Source organism: Eptesicus fuscus, chromosome 17 (genome assembly GCF_027574615.1).
Source record: "Eptesicus fuscus isolate TK198812 chromosome 17, DD_ASM_mEF_20220401, whole genome shotgun sequence".
Lineage (NCBI taxonomy): Eukaryota > Metazoa > Chordata > Mammalia > Chiroptera > Vespertilionidae > Eptesicus > Eptesicus fuscus.
In genome coordinates, this window is record NC_072489.1 from 22,425,323 (window position 1) to 22,443,150 (window position 17,828).

General features: G+C 36.2%; 1 protein-coding gene across 1 annotated transcript in view; it reads left to right on the top strand.

Annotated features, from left to right (window-relative positions):
* CTNNA3 (catenin alpha 3) overlaps window positions 1–17,828 on the top strand; it is a 1,343,669-nt gene that overhangs the window by 1,270,313 nt on the left and 55,528 nt on the right. Inside the window, exons 16-17 of the mRNA XM_054728624.1 lie at window positions 8,183–8,288; window positions 16,039–16,173. Coding sequence (XP_054584599.1) covers window positions 8,183–8,288; window positions 16,039–16,173 — 241 coding nt within the window. The remainder of the gene's footprint in view (window positions 1–8,182; window positions 8,289–16,038; window positions 16,174–17,828) is intronic.

A 17,828-nucleotide genomic window follows, 5' to 3' on the forward strand; every position in this document is an offset into this window, starting at 1 on the left:
TGCATGGATGCTAATTCTCACTGTTCCTTCTATAACCCAGAACTGGTGTCACTCTTGTATCTGTTATTCTCCAGATCTTTCTTCACACAGGCTCCTTGTAATAGTGTCTATTGATTTTTTGGTGTGACATTTAAACAACTTGTTTAATTAATCTAAAATTGGGCTTAGATCACTGGAAATGATGTCTACTCATATACCACAGTTTTCACCAGTGCTAGGATTCCCTACTGGCTTCATTTTTGGTTCTAGATAACTTCTGATGGTCAATGCTGGGGTCCCACCACTGGCTCCATTTCTCTCTTGAGTCAAAAGTCAAAAGTCAAGTTGAGAGGGAAAAAACAACTGTGACTTTCTTTTCCCCCAAAAGTATCTCTTTCAGCCCCAAGTAGAATGGAAAAAAAAAAAAAGGAAAGATAAGTGTCAGGTAGTGGATTACAGAAATTTGATCAAAGAGGCTATTCTCTTTATAACCCTTGGGATTGGTCAAATAGTTAAAGAATGATGCTTCAATAGGACCCCACTAAGAACAATGGCTAGGACTCTCTTGTTATTATATACTAGAGGCCCAGTGCACGAAATTCGTGCACGGGGGCAGGGGGGTGTCCCTCAGCCCAGCCTGCACCCTCTCCAATCTGGGACCCCTCGAGGGATGTCTGACTGCCCATTTAGGTGGGATCAGGCCTAAATGGGCAGTTGGACATCCCTCTCACAATCCAGGACTGCTGGCTCCCAACTGCTCGCCTACCTGCCAGCCTGATCACCCCCTAACCACTCCCATGCCAGCCTGATTGATGTCTAACTGCTCCCTTGCCAGCCTGCTTGCCCCCAACTTCCCTCCTCTGCCAGCCTGGTCACCCCTAACTGCCCTCCCCTGCAGGGTTGATCGCCAACAACTGCCCTCCCTTGCAGGCCTGGTGCCTCCCAACTGCCCTCCCCTGCTGGCCATCTTGTGGTGGCCATCTTGTGTCCACATGGGGAAAGGATCTTTGACCACATGGGGGCAGCCATATTGTGTGTTGGAGTGATGGTCAATCTGCATATTACTCTTTTATTAGATAGGATAGAGGCCTGGTGCATGGGTGGGGGCCAGCTTGTTTGCCCTGGTGTCTTGGATCAGGGTGGGGGTTCCCTTGGGGTGTGGGGCTGCCTGAGCAAGGGGCCTGTGGTGGTTTGCAGGCCAGCCACACCCCCTGGCAACCCAAGAGGAGGCCCTGGTATCTGGAATTTATTTACCTTCTACAATTGAAACTTTGTATCCTGGAGCAGAGCCAAGCCTCCTGCTCACTCTGTGGCCAGCAGCCATTTCTGTTTGGATTTGTTTACCTTCTATAATTGAAATTTTGTAGCCTTGATTGGAGGCTTAGGCCGGCCAGGGCAGGGAAAAGCTTGGCTTCTTCTATCGCCTTGGAAACCCAAGCCTCCCTCCTACTTTCTCTGTGGCCTTAGCAATCTTGGTTGGGTTAATTTGCATACTTGCTCTGATTGGCTTGTGGGTGTGGCTTGTGGGCGTGGCTTGTGGGTGTAGCGGAGTTAGGGTCAATTTGCATATTACTCTTTTATTAGGTAGGATTTCTTTGTAGTATATGAAACATCCCACTGATTCAAAGCTGCCCATTGAATTTCAGTGCTTCAAAATACATACTGACAGAAAACCTGTGCTGATGCTTCTACCTACATGATTTCTTTTTAATTGGCTTTGAGAGTGCTAATGACTTGAACTCCTTAAATGTAGACTAACCTGTATTCATATACCTTGAAGAAAAGTAAGGATCATTGGGCTTCTAAGCTTCTGTGTTGTTGTTTATAGGGTGAAGATAATAGATGCTAGGAGCAGAAGGAGGATGTAATTCAACATAAGCTATGAGACACACAGTTATGGTAGCATCCATGATGTGGATGGCAACTCCTGAATTTGTGCAGTGAACAACCTGCACCACACTACTCAGCAATGCTGGGTGTCAGGGCTGAGGGAGAAAACTGAGTGATTTTACAGTTAGTTCCTGGAACATAGAAGCACATACATTTGTTTGTATGTACATTTTGAATACAAAATCTTAATACTTAGGAAGAACTGGAGAAGGTTTATCATTTTACTAAACACAAAAATCAGAATATCTGGCCAGCTGACCTCTTCTTTGCCTTAAAAACAAACTTTGTGAAATAACTCCTTCATTCTAATTCTACTGCTTTCACCTAGGTGTTTAGTGGTTTTTGACCCTTCAAGGTACTTCATAAAATCCTTCCCTGAATTTTACAGTCTCTAGATTTGATACAACACTATCTAGTAGAGGGTAAATTAGGGAATTTGAGGGCTGAAGAACAGAGAAAAGACTTATGTCTCAGATTTGTTTAAAAAGTAATTTTGGATTTGAGGAAGGGAGTTTCTACTTCCTACACACACACACACACACACACACACACACACACACACACACACACGTGCACATACACATACCATAAACAAATATAGCAATCATACACTGTATGCACACAAACAATAACAACATCAACAGCAGCAATAATAATATTACTAACTTTGAAAGTATTCTCCTCAGGCTGATCACCAAAAAGATCTCTAAAATCAGCCCTATCCTTTTTTCATAAATACAACACTGAACATGAAAGACTATTATCACCATGTACAAAGTAAGATGTATGTAATTTTTAGTTTTAATAATAGACCGTGTACATTGTAACAATTTTAAACCAAAAATAGAATTGGTTTTCTGCCCAAGCAGAGTATAGTTCTTACCATTTCAGCTGTATTGGTGAAGAGCCTTGGTACTTTCTCAAATTTTCCCACCTACTTGATGGCATCCAAAATTCTCTTCAAAGGAAACACAGATTTTGTTGCTAAAATAAAAGTCAGGATTATAGCACCCCTGGGAGTATGTGCAGAAATGCTGTAAGTTCATAAAGCCTTGTTTGCTTTTCTCCATGTGCCCAAATGAAATGCGTTTCCAGCCTTCTTTGCAGTGGCATGGGTCTGTGTGTCTGGATTCTAAAACATTGGTCAGAGTAATGTTTCCTAATTCTTATCCTGATCCCTAAAGTTCCCTCTGATATCCTCAATCTTTTCCTGTGTCAAATGTCTGACTGAAATGAATCCATCCACAGGTCGTGATGCCTTAAAAAGTAGGTTTACTTGTAATAGAAGGAGCCTGGGTTCTTAAATGGCTATGTGGTGTATAGCCCATCACCCACAGAACACCTTGCTAATGATGTAAAAGAGGAATATTCTTTACTGGGATAAGGACTAAAATATTTTGATGTTGTTAGGCTACTCTGAATAATACAAAATAAAGAAAACAAATGAATATATATATGGATATATATATATATATATATATATATGAAATATATATCCTATATAATAAAAGGCTAATATGGAAATTGACTGAACAGTGGAACAACCGGTCACTATGATGAGCACTGACCACCAGGGGGCAGATTCTCAATGCAGGAGCTGCCCCATGGTGGTCAGTGCGCTCCCACAGGGGGACCACCACTCAGTCAAAAGCTGGGCTCACAGCTGGCAAGCACAGCAGTGGTGGCAGGAGCCTCTCCCGCCTCCACAGCAGTGCTAAGGCTGTCCGACTGCCAGCTTACCGCTCCCCATGGGGAGCGGGCCTAAGTCATCAGTCAGACATCCCTCAAGGGCTCCAGGACTGCAAGAAAGTACAGGCCGGGCTGAGGGATCCCCTGAGTGCATGAATTTTGTGTACCTGGCCTCTAGTATATATATGTCCCTTTTTCACGGGACAACATTTCTTTCAGACTTGAATCTCAAAATTTCTTCTAATTACTCAAGAAGTTAGCTGTTTATTCACTAGCTGATTTTCTAAGGAATTTTATAAGGTCCTCCAAACTTGAGAATGATACTTTATAAGAGAAAGTAACATCCAAGGGGAAAGAGTTGCCTAATTAAAAATTTGTGTTTTAACAGAAGAACAATGTGTCCTGTCTTGAGTTTATTTCCTCTCTTTACTTCATCATTTTCAGTTGCTTCTGTGATAATTAGTTTTTTTATTTTGTATCTAATGTCAGAATTACAAGTAAGAGAATTATAAAGCTAAGTCATAAATCTTGGGAAATTCATACTACCAACAAATCTATCCATTAAATGTAAATCAATTCCTTATAAGGAGTTAAAGAATAATCTTAAACAACAATAATGACTAAACACATTCATAAACACAGTTTATAGGTATAAATATATATGTATATAATTTATAAATTATAAATATATTTATAAATTAATATTTATAGCCAAGCTCCCCCCGCCAGCAAACCTCCTGCAGTCCGTATCCCCATCCGGCAGGCCCCGGCCAGCAGCCAATAGGCCTTGGCCAGCCCAGCCCAGATTGGGACTGGGTGAGTCAGCCCCGATAGGCCCTGATTGCCAGCCAGGCCTAGGATCCCACCCGTGCATGAATATTGTGCACCGGGCCTCTAGTTTTATATATATTTTTTCTTAGTAAAAGGAGATTGAGGTGTAAGAAGAAACTCAATATAATCAAGCTAGTCCATATTATCTGAAAAGTGCTATAATTATTGTATAAAAATTTTAAAAGTCACCTATAAAATAAATATAATATTATTAGTCACTAAATAAAACATCATTACTTGTAAAGGGATAGGGAAAGAAAAAATAAACATCTGCTGCATACCTAATATGTGCCCAATGTTGTGTTAAATATGTGATTTGTATGTATCCTTACCATGTGGCAAGTATCACAATCATTATTTTAATGAAGAGGTAATAAGCTCAGAACAACCGAGTCATTCCCCAAGACTACATGGCTAACACGTGTCAGCACCGGGATGCAGACACAATCTATTTCCCAAGTCCATATTTACTTCACTCTGCTTTATTGGAGCATTGAATTTGAGTGTTAGAATTAAATAAAACAAATGTCTAACACTAAGATTCTAGGAGAAAAAGTTATATTTGTTGTATTAGAAATAAACATCAAAGTGCAATCTCTGATATGGCGTTTGTAATGGCTGAGTTTGAGTCTAGTGATTATATCCAGGGAGAAAGAAAGGGGGGGGGGAAGTACCTGGGTAAATCATAATGAAAAATAATAATATCTTATGAGAAAAATCCCAGGAGAGCAAACTATTGATGTTATTTCAACCATTTGCCATGATTTTAAAAGTCTATGTAATGTAGTATATTTTGGGGGAACTGGGACAAATTTGGGTTGTGTTCCTTGAAGCTACTGTGTGGAATGAAGTCACTATTGCTGGACCTCCTAAATACCCAGCACCTATATCTAACCCTCATCTTTGCTCTCTGTTGCTTTCTTGGTGACTCCCATCATGTCTTAAGGAGATCTTTTAAAATAATATAATTTCATCTTTGTGTTTTATTGGAAGACATATAGGATATGTCATTGAAAGCAGATTTGATAATCAGTTCCCCTGAATTCAAATCCTGTCTCCAATACTTAAAAGCTGTTGAACTTGATAAAATATAAATTTAACGTCTTTGTTCCTCAGTTTCCTCATCTGTGTGATGAGAATAATAATAATTCAAAAATCATAGGGTCATAATAATGATCAAATTAGTTTGTGTAGAAAATGCTGCCTAGCACATAGCAAATGCTAAATGTGTTATTATGTAACAAAATATATGCTATCATTGTTTTCATCTATTAACTTTTCACAATGTCTTGGGATTTATATATAAATATCAAAGGAAAAGACAATTAAAGGGAATATTCTGGTCTTGAAATGGGGAATAATATGTTATCAAAGATTTAGGGACTACAAAAGATGTAATTAACCTTTTTGTTTTATTTTTAATTAGTAGCAGAAAATACCAATTATTTCAAAATTATTCTCAAGGCCTAAAAGACAAAGTCAGTCCATGAAACTATTTGATATTTTCTATTATTAAAGCAATTTTCTAGTTGGTTGAGTTGTTACTGAGCAGCTGTATCATCTTGTTATTACTTATGCTAATTAAGAGAAAGAAGGGAGGGGTGGATGCCAGAAATGGGGTGAGGACAGGGAAAGAAATAAGAATCAAGATTGGGGTAGTGTCAAACATAACTCAAAGGTTTATGTTGCACAAATAACGTTTTAGCCGCTTTCACTTGCATTAATAAAAATTTTTGATGGCGTCAACATCACTGGGTGATTGCAGTCCTTCCCATTATACCTTCTCACCTATAATTTAGTGATTAATTGGCCACTTCTAGTCCAGAGCTTCATCTGCCCTCCTTCTGGGGGAAATATATTATTAAGGATTTCTGGCCTCTGGTTCCTTCAAAATATTTCCAAAGTCTATCCCCTCCTCTTCTGGGTATCTTTCTCTGTAGGATCCAGGCTCAATGATTTAAGACACAATTTGCTGACAGGAGATCCTGAGAACCCATTATGAAAATGAAGGCAGCAAACAACCTTTGAACGTATTTCCCAATTTAAAAAGCCTTCATTACATAGCACATTTCAGGCTGAGAATGTTAAAAAATTTATCACAGTTTCAGTAATTGCAGCTTCCTCTGGAAGCCTGGCATGATATGGAATCATTTGTAAAATGTGAATTCTGTTTGGCGTTCAGTAGGAAGCTTGCCAGGCAATACATTTAATTAGGAACACGGCGAAGGGAGTAATTGCAGTCTGTCATAATGTATTATCGTTACTTTTAAGTTCTCCATGTGTTTAGGACAGTGGTCTCATAACAAGGTGTGTATTTAAATTTAGAGGTAATTTCCCTCTCATTGGGCCAGCGATTTTATATGGGGAAATATATTATTTTGAGTGGGAAGGTACATTAGCCTCATTCCTTAGATATAACTCTCTGTCCATTGTTTAAACTCAGAGTGTTAGCTGCTCTCCTTAGAAACAGCCTCTGTCCATTGTTTAAGGCCTCGGAAGCTGATGCATTGCCCTTTCGGGAGCTTAGCCAGCTTTATTGAAGTTTAACTTTCTCTGGAGATGCATAGAAATAATGAAATGCAATGCCTTTCTTGGGCATAACCATGTACATAACATCTAGCCCCGCCTGAGACATAAATTTGATAAGAACAACTCAAATACTGTATTGATTAATGTTGATGTTTTTAAAAATTACAAAGCAACATGTGTCAGCAGATTTTTTAAAAAGAAGTATGATGATGGCCATCTTCGGAGGCCAGCTTTCCATTGTGTTAGACGTGATGTTCCATTTTATAGGGAAACTTGCTTATAACGAGTTTGAGAGGCACCACAGAAAAAGAGCAATGAAAGGGCCTGCTTGGCACATGCATTTTGGCAGTTTCCAGGTAGAGAATACTCAGATCATTTATCTTTGCATGAATCCCCTCCATTGGTCATAGTCTCCTTAGTGAATTTCCTCTAATAGCAAGTCATTAGACTTAACATTATGGTATCTACCCTCAGGACCAGTCCAAGGTGTAAATAAGACATGAACAAAGACTGTTTCATTCTCTTTTTCTTCTCAGAATCTTTCTTTTCTCACTCTGACCCGTTTACTCTTCCTTCCCACCTCATCACTCTTCCTTCACCCACCAAAGCATCAAAACAATTATAATACACAGATGATGTATTATAAAATTATACATTTGAAACCTATATAATTTAATTAACCCTTGTCACCCCAATAAATTCAATAAAAATTGTAAAAGCAATTATGATAGCATTTCCTTCAGGGTCCCATTCTCTGAAAAACAAGGAATAGAACTCAAATAATTAGAACAGCCAGTATTTGACACTCAGTAGAGGATTAGGAATTGGACAAAAGGAAGTAAGGAGAGAGGAGTGGTTTTAGGTAGATAGACAGTTACATTCTGGTAATCATTCATTTATTTCTGAGGAAAGAGAAATCAGAAAAATATCTCCTTATCTCATCCCTCTACAAAAATGTAAGCAGTGCACTTCTTTCCTCTTAATTACCTTGTAAAATCCCTAAATGGACACAACATTTATTCAGAGGCATTAGAAATCAAGATTATTTTAAAGTAACAACCACAATAACTTGTACTATTGAATGCTTATCTTGTTTAAGGCATTTCTTATTTAATATTGAAGTCTAATTGAGGCCTATCTAAAACTGAAATATATAAACTAATAGCCAGTACTTTGGGGTACAAATCTGTGTGTGTTTATGGGATGCATGTATGTGTATATTAGCATGAACCACTTCAACTAACATGTATTCTTTTACTTTAAGGGGCAAAGGACCACTAAAGCACACGACTGATGTGATCTATGCAGCTAAAATGATATCAGAATCGGGATCAAGGATGGATGTCCTCGCTCGACAGATCGCTAACCAGGTGAATTTTCTACAAATGCATGTGGTGAAAGCCTATGTTAATTGTTTTCTGCCATTTCAATGTTAATTTTTAAAAGTTGAAATTTTAATCTATTGGATTATTTTTTATTATTGAATTATTTTTAAATTTTATTCAGTAATTAAAACACAAGTAGTGGACAATTCATTCTAAGGAAGCTTAGGGCATTATTATTATTACTTAGAACTTGATTATTTCTAAGATTTTGAGTTTCATATATTCAAATTATTTTAAATATCAGCTTTTTAATTTTCAAATATATTCCATTGGCTTTAATATCCAATGTTAATATTTTTCCTTAATACTTTATATTTCTTATTTTTGCTCTTCAAAAGTAATACTTTTGAAAATTCTATTATGTTACGTTTTCTGAGTCAACAATATATTCTGGCATCCTATGTAAAATTGTAAGGTAAGTAGTAATTATTAAGAGTACTAAAGTGAAGATTTAAAATGTAGGGGTATATAATACTTATAGAGACTGATGATTTATATACTTGGTATTTTTCTTTACATTTCTCTCATCTATATTTCAGTTTTCGAAGCAACATCTACATTATTAGAGTTACCTTTTGTCTAACATGAAAGTTAGGAAAGTCAGTTTTTAGTTATGGTATAGGCATATTTAATTGATATTTCAAACTGAGATGTAGTATTACTTTGCAGGTTTGATATTATTCAACTTTATAATGCATATTTATCTCCCTTTGGGGGAAAGGGGCACTATTCTTTTTGACTTTGTAACTATTCCATATTATTTATAGCTTACATACTTTTATTGGGATGCTTATTATTATTTACTCTTTTTATCCTCTATTTTTTAAAACATGAAGAACTTCCTCTTATTAGATATTGTATTTGTGGATATAAGGAGGAGAAATAAATAAGAAATAACAAATAGTTTTAAACATTCTTTTTTTTCTTTATTGATTAAGGTATTATATATGTGTCCTTATCCCCCCAGTGCCCCCCCCCCCCCCCCACGCTCATGCCCTCACCCCCCTTGGTTATGCTTATATGCATGCATACAAGTCCTTTGGTTGATCTCGTACCCTTACCCTCACCCTCCCCTACCTTCCCTCTGAGGTTTGAGCTTTTTGAGTATATATATATATATATATATACATATATATATATATATATATACATACATATATATATATATATATGTATATATATATATATATACACACACACATACACACACACATACATACACACACACGTGCACACACACACACACACACATACTCAGTGTCTAGCTCAGTGATGGGCAATCTTTTGAGCTTGGTGTGTCAAACTTCGCCAAAAAACTGAGCATAACTCGGGTAGTGTGTCACTTTGAGGAAAAAACTAACTCCAAGACTCTAGTCGCAAATGTTTCATCCTCAGGAGCAGCAAATGTTTCATCCTCGGCATGCGGCCGCGTGTCACCAGAAATGGCTATGCGTGTCAGTGCTGACACACGTGTCATAGGTTCGCCATCACTGGTCTAGCTACTCTAAGCATTATAAACATTAATTTTTTAGGATTTAGTATTTATAGTTAAAAACAAATTCTATGCTAATATGTGACCAAATGACTGAAGCCAAAATGTGCCATGGTTTTCTATATTATGTTCAATCTAAGTTGAAACTAAAAATGAATTGAAAACAATTCTTAAACTCAAGATAATTTTAGTCTATGCATTAAAAAATGTCAGATCATAGTTTTCCAACTATAACTCTCACAAGTCAGTATAGTCAGTGTAGATCATATGAATCTGTTGTCCTTTATCTCTGACATAATAAAAGAGATCCACTGTATTTTTTTTCTTCACCTGAGGATATGTTTTTATTGATTTTAGGGACAAAGGGAGAGAAAGAGAGAAACACTGATTGTAGGAACTAAACCTACAACCTAAGTATATGCCCTGACCTGGAATCAGTCTCTGGTACATGGGATGATGCTCCAACCAACTGAGCCACCCAGCCAGAGCAAGTCCCACTGTACATTTTAACTATACCTTCCATAGATACCCTTTTGTTCTGTGTTTTAGAAACCTCAGTTTGCTAAAGTGTGTCAAAGATAGACATAGCAAAGAAGGAAAATGTTCAAAGTATGCTGAGATTTCTACATGTAAAATCATCTCAAATTGATGACTAATCAAATTTAACAGATGATAGAGAGGGAAAAGGCACTCTTTATTGAGATAGTAAATTGAATGGAAAAATGGTTTTATAGTAGGCAAGATGGATTATGAGATAGTTGAGGGTTCTATGTGTTGGGTGTGAAATGTTGATAAGACAATAAAATGAATAAATGCAATAGGTATGTGGATCTTCTGAAGACAGACCTGGATGATTGATAATTATTTTTTAATTTTGTAAGTGCTAGATGAAGCCAGGACAGAGTATACTATTATCCAGGAAGAGGGAAAGAGTGAAATGATACCCAAGAACAAAATCGGAGAACACCAGAAGGGCAGCATTGAAAATTGTTAGAAGACATGTTCCCAAATAACAAGAGAAGGAGATGGGGTTACAGGGTTGGAGAAGGGTTGTGGTGCTGAGGGATTTTATGTTGACAGATTCAAGGATGAAAACATTAAAAGTGCAGAAGTAAATGGGACAATTGATGCCTGTGACTCTGAGGAAGGTGAAATCAGACAGCCTCTGGGCTGGAGCACAGGTAGAGAAATGAGTCCATCCTGAGTAGGGGAAGGTCCTGGACACACTGTTCACAATGACAGTTCACAATGACACCTCATACTTTTCATTAGCAAACTTTGCCAGTTTAGCAGAAATTAAATTGTTGTCTGTAATTGCAAAAGTCACTTTAAGTGTTTTTAAAATAAAGTTTATATTCTAGTGTGGGCAAAAAATAGTTGAGCTTTCGAATAAAGGTCTTTAAAGTATTCATTTTTTCTAATTCACTCTTAAAATTCAAACTGAAAGGTAATAAATGTTTTTTACTTTTCTTCTCATTCCTAAATGAAGTATTCTGCATTGGGACCAAGCATCTTACTAGAATAGTGAAAGCTGGTTTAGCATGAGAAAACCACTTAGGCTGGCATGCCATCTGCTTGCCTGTAGTGAGAGTCCCAGTAGTTATAAAACATAAACTTAGAAGAAAATATATCCATGCATTAAAAAGCTAACCAGATGTCCTGGTCAACATCTCCTACTTTAATAAACTGGGAAATACCCAAACTGTTATGATAGTCTACCACTTGATTTGTCTAGAAATCCCAAGCAGAGTTCCTTTAAAAGTTATTTTATGCAAATTTTATTTTTTAAAAAGTCAAGGGCAAGAATGTTTTACAAATATAAGGCTCAAACTTTTTTTATCACCGTCATGTAAAAATATAAAATAGGGAAAGATTATTTGACTTTAATAAAGGTTTGGCAAATAGGAACATTTTAAAAATACATATATTTTTAATTTTTTAATTATAGTTGACATACAATAGTATATTAGCTCTAGGTGTACAACATAACAATTACACATTTATATAACTTATATGAGGAGATGACTCTGATAAGCCGAGTACCCATCTGACATCATACAGAGTTATTACAATATTATTGACTGTATTCCCTGTGCTGTTTACACCCCCGTGACTGGCAATTTGCACATCTAATCCCTTCCCCTTTTTCATCCATGCCCCCAACTCCCCTCCCTCCTGACAACCATCTGTTTGTTCTCTGTATCTATGAGTTTGTTTTAGTTTTGTTCACTCTTTTTCTTTTTTTAGATTCCACATGTAAGTGCAATAATATGGTATTTGTCTTTGCCTGACTTATTTCACTTAGCATATACTCTCTAGGTTGATCCATATTGTTGCACATGGCAATGTTTTGTTCTTTTTTTATGGCTAATACCCCATTGTGTACATACCATCTCTTTTTTATCCATTAGAGGAGCATTCTTTGAGTGCAATGATTCATTCTCCTGATTCTGCTTCTAGGTGGTCAAAACCAACCAGAAAAGCTTTCCAAATGTCAATAGGAAGAAGGCTGTAGTAAATTTTGCTTTATAGAATTGACCAATTAGTATGCTTTTAGTGCTTCAGTTATAAATCTGACTAGCATTGTTAGATGTAAGCAAGATTTTCATCAATTCTGGAAGTAAAGGGTAAAGCTAGCTCAAGCAACTTTTAATTTCAAAAGTTCAACTTCACATTTTCTACTCATTGGAATCTTTCTTTTTCTTTTTTTTAAAGTGGAATTGCTTTTTTTTTTTTTTTTAATATATTTTATTGATTTTTTACAGAGAGGAAAGGAGAGGGACAGAGAGCTAGAAACATCGATGAGAGAGAAACATCGACCAGCTGCCTCTTGCACACCCCCTACCGGGGATGTGTCCGCAACCAATGTACATGCCCTTGACCGGAATCGAACCTGGGACCTTTCAGTCCGCAGACCTACGCTCTATCCACTGAGCCAAACCGGTTTCGGCTGAATCTTTCTTTTCTTAACAGAATTCTAAACTCTTTGAGTATGGTGCTGAAAGAATCCCTTGAGAGAGATTGTATGTTTTTCTTGGTGGTGGCAACATTGGTAATTGGTTAAGGGTTTAATTATTAATTTTCAAGTTCAATTTTATCAGCTATGATATAGTGGTGTTGGTCTTTAAGGAGAAAATCCTACAGATAAGAGTGTCCATTTAGGAAACCAATATACAAATCAGGGTGGCAATTTACTGTTCACTATCCTATGTAATAAAAGTGCAATATGCAAATCAACTGAATGGAGGAATGACCCGTTGGTGGGGCCAGCCACTTGCAGTTGGTGCAGTCCCCTGATCGGCCTGCCTGGTCACTTCCCGAATTTTCGTGCACTGGGCCTCTAGTATAACATAAAACTGGTAAGAAGACTAATACTGTTCCTAGATTATAGAGGTAGGTAAGTATATCCAGATGATGTCAGTTTGAATACTAGCTCTACCATTTATTAATTGGGCAATCAATTAATCTCTCTGTGCCTGTTTCCTTCTTTGCTAAATGGGGATAATGAGAGACATTACCTCATGTAGTTGTGTGATTATTAAAAACAGTTATATAGGTAAAGTATATGACAGATAAAACACTACATGTCAGAGATTATCATTGAGTTCATCCATAAGAACAAAGAATAGATAAGGCTGTTAATGAGAACAAAGAAAATGGTGTTTTCAATGAATGTCATGTAGAAGAGATCTGATGGAGGGAATGAAACAGAATACAAAATTCAAATTATCTTTAGATAATTTATATGCTCTATCAAAACTTAGTTTGCAAATATGCAAAATGACAATATTTAGATCTGAGGATACACCATATTTTCAAGATCCATCCATGTTGTTGCAAATGGCAGTATTTCATTTTTTCTTAAGACTGAGTAGTATTCCATTGTAAATATGTACCACGTCTTCTTTATCCAATCATGATAAGCAAAATAAGTTAGAAAAAATCAAGAACCATATGGTTTCACTCAGATGTGGGATATAAAAATCTGAAAGCAACAAGTGAACAAACAAGGAAAACAAACAAACAAACAAAAATCATAGACACAGACAACCATATGCTGGTTACCAGAGGGAAGAGGGCTGAGAGGAACTACAGAGTAAAGGAAGTCAAATATATGATGGCAGAAGAGGATTTGAATTTTGGTGATGGGCACACAATGCAATACATAAGTGATGTATCATAGAATTGTACACTTGCAACCTATCCTCTTCTTCCTCCTCCTCCCCTTCATATCTCTCTTTTTCTGTCTCTGTCTCTCGCTTTTTCTCTTCCTTTCCCTTCTCCTTTTTCTTTTTTTTTTCATATATTTTATTGATTTTTTTACAGAGAGGAAGGGAGAGGGATAGAGAGCTAGAAACATCGATGAGAGAGAAACATCGACCAGCTGCCTCCTGTACACCCCCTACCGGGGATGTGCCCGCAACCAATGTACATGCCCTTAGACCGGAATCGAACCTGGGACCTTTCAGTCCACAGACTGACGCTCTATCCACTGAGCCAAACCGGTTTCGGCCTTTTTCTTAATTAATTATAATTTAACCCTTTCTGTGAGATTTGGGGGATTACTCTTACTTCCTCATTTAAAATTTAAAAAACACAGTTAAAGTCAAAATATATCTTTCATCTTGTCTTATGGTAGCTCTGGCTGATTAACATGCATTTCATATGTTCATGCCTATCTAGCAGATTGATAGCATTTATGCAGAAGAGTTTATTTCTTTGCTACATTTGTTGATTAACTTTTATTCAAGGTTCCCAAGTTTTCATCTTGTCCATACATTCCGGAGCTGTGTAGAGTAGTCTATTCAGCAAATATAAAAGGGATCCTCAGGTATTTTCCAGCAGCACTCCAGCTTATTGACTACTAGGTAAAAGCAGAAATGCCGGGAAGGCTTTCTGATCTTTTATCCTACCTGATAGTTTACTAGAGGTCCGTTGCATGAAATTCATGCATGGGTAGGGTCTCTAGGCCTGGCCAGCAATCAGGGCCAATCTGTGGGGTGACCAGCGAGGTAATTGGGAGCCCCCACTGGCACCTGCCTTGGCTGGCCTGCGACCTGCAGGCTGGGGGCAGCTCCTTCATTGATCATCTGCCCCCTGGTGGTCAGCGCGCATCATAGTGACTGGTCATTCCACCAGTTGTTCCGCTGTTCAGTCAATTTGCATAGTAGGCTTTTATTATATAGAATTTTGCATTTTAGTTTATCAGTAGTGTATATTTTAATCACAATGCAACCATTTTGTTTTATACCATTTAATTAAACAGTATATTATATTTTGAATACTTTTTTTCACCTTCCAAAAACATTTTCCACATCCTTTGAAAATATTATTTTCTTATAGACTATGTAATATCACATTATATGAAGAGCATTCTCCTTTAATCTTTCCACTCCTTTAGGACATTTAAGTTATTTTCAAATTTTGCTATTATAAGTAATGCTGCAATGAATATCTTTACATAAAATTGCTCTCCATATTTCAGCATCCTTATGAAAATGCATTTGAATTAGAATTAAGTTAATGGGAATTTAAAAAATCTATTTTAATTACATAGAAGAAAGAACACAAAGATTGAACACGGACCATAGATATTTATGTTGTAATGAAAGTCAAAGCTGTACTCCAGATAGTTCCTTACAGAAGATAATATAACATAGGAGACGTTTGGTAAAGAAATTTAGCACATCTCTAAAGCATAAATGCATGCCTTCTGTTTCTTAGCTCCAGGTAGATCCACAGCTATTATCTAAGGTGGAATGATTTCTTTTGCTTGTAATAGCTAAGAGCATTAAATGCTGAAATTAAGAGAACATAATATATAGTTTGTTGCAGATGATTTTTTATGCCCATGTAAATAACAAAGCACAGACAATGCAGAATTATGAGTTCAGAAAAGTGTTCTAATTGCAACTATAGGTTAAAAGAATAATTGAATTTATCTCGGATTTACCTAAAAATATAATCTGAACACTTCTAACCTTGTCATAAATTAAATGCATTATTTTATGTACCTCTTCATGTTTGGAAATTTCTTTAATCTTTCTTTTGCCTGTGCTGAAGTAATTAAAGTCAAAACATGAATAAACTCCTCTAATGGAGGAAGCAAGGCCTTGGTCAGAGAACTGGAGCTCAATGAAAATAAAATTACTTATAAGTCACCTGAAATGTAAATATTTACTCACTTTGATCTAGTTATTATTAATTTTGCTATTTCCATTTTTATCTTTTATGCATATTTAGTGTCCAGATCCGTCATGCAAACAGGACTTGCTGGCTTACCTAGAACAGATTAAATTCTACTCTCACCAACTGAAAATCTGCAGCCAAGTTAAAGCTGAGATCCAGAGCCTGGGGGGAGAGCTCATCATGTCAGCTGTGAGTACTACCCAGCTAATATCATATTGTAGAAGATGCTTAAAATCTCCTTATTCCACCAAATCTTACATGTCCATGTAGGTTAACAACTCAATTGGAATGTAAAAAGTTGCATGTAAACTAGTGAGGAATGAATCGGGTTTTGTAAGACACTTGGGTGAGAAATAATACTTAGAGCATGATTTTCAGACTTCAGAAAGAGTACAGACGGAACTCTGAATTGAACCCTATAATTTTCATAAAATAAAATTCATATGGCATTGCAAGTTAAAATAATTTATGATTAATTTATTTTCCCACCATAACATAGAAATGCAAGTTTTGAAAAATGTTATTTCCATATATAATTTTAGTGGAATATGATTGAACATTATAGATTTAGATGAATTTTCATGAATTCTTTGGTGACCCTGAGTTTCAGTCTGCTATAAAATAACCATGGGAGAAATAACATCTAACTTTTCTACTTATTTTTAATAACAGTATATCATTTCTTTAGAGTGGGTATAGTAATAAAATATTTTATATCAGTATTGGAGTCAGTTATCAGTGACTTTGAGAAGGACATGGACCAAGATTATAAATTTAAGTTAAAGTGAAACATCATGAATGTTATGGGAACTTACATTCATGAAGACAAATTTTTAAAAATGATAACAGTATACTTATAAATTTGAAATGGTTAGGACCTCAATAGCCTGACTTTGGACTCTCCCGCAGTGAGCTAACATTCTTAAAATACAAGCAAAGAATTACCATCAAGACTAGAGGGCAGGGAACTAAGCCTTATAGGCTGTTTCTTGCCTGTCTTTTATCCCATTTTATCTTCACAATAGTATGCCACCTAGATTGTTTATTGGCTTGTTTTGTTTACTTTAATACTTGAAAAAATGAAATTTAGAAAGGTTAAATAGCTTCTCAGGGGTCATACTAGTAAATGTCAGAACTGGGGTTTACCTTCAAAGACCTATGTCTTCTCTATTCAGATGGGCAACTTTGAATCTATGATGAAAGTGAGGAGCACAAATCAAAAGTGAATAATTTGGAAATTATGGGTAGTTATTATTAAAGGTAAACAAATAGGTGTGTGTTTTTTTGACATTAATGTTTTGCAAAATAATTTATAAATCAACACAACCTATACAAGATTGGTATCCTTTCAGTTTTCAAAGGAAAGTATATTTTAAATTGTCACAATCTATACACACAGAAAACATGTGTATATGAATACATACATGTTTACAGGTGTGCACAGATAGACATAGCACGTGTATATTTACATATATGCATTTAATAATACTCTATCTTTATTCTGCATTAGACATTTAGTCTTCATTTTCTCAACATTATAATACTTTAGGTGTGTAAAAAATATTTACACCAAAGTCTGCTCTTTACTTTTCTTATTTTCACACACTCACCATCATTCACATGGTATAGTCCATGTAAATTTTATAATTTAATTATATGCTAATTTTTCATGTTGTCTGAAGCTAAGCTTTCAAAAAACTTGATAGAAGTTTAGCCTATAGATTACTGCTGAAATATATGTTACTATTAATTGTCCCTCCAAAATATAATTTCCATCAGGTATATTAATTGAGTTTGTATTCCTTCCTGTTTGATGAGTCAAATTCGTGAACTTTACAGAAAGA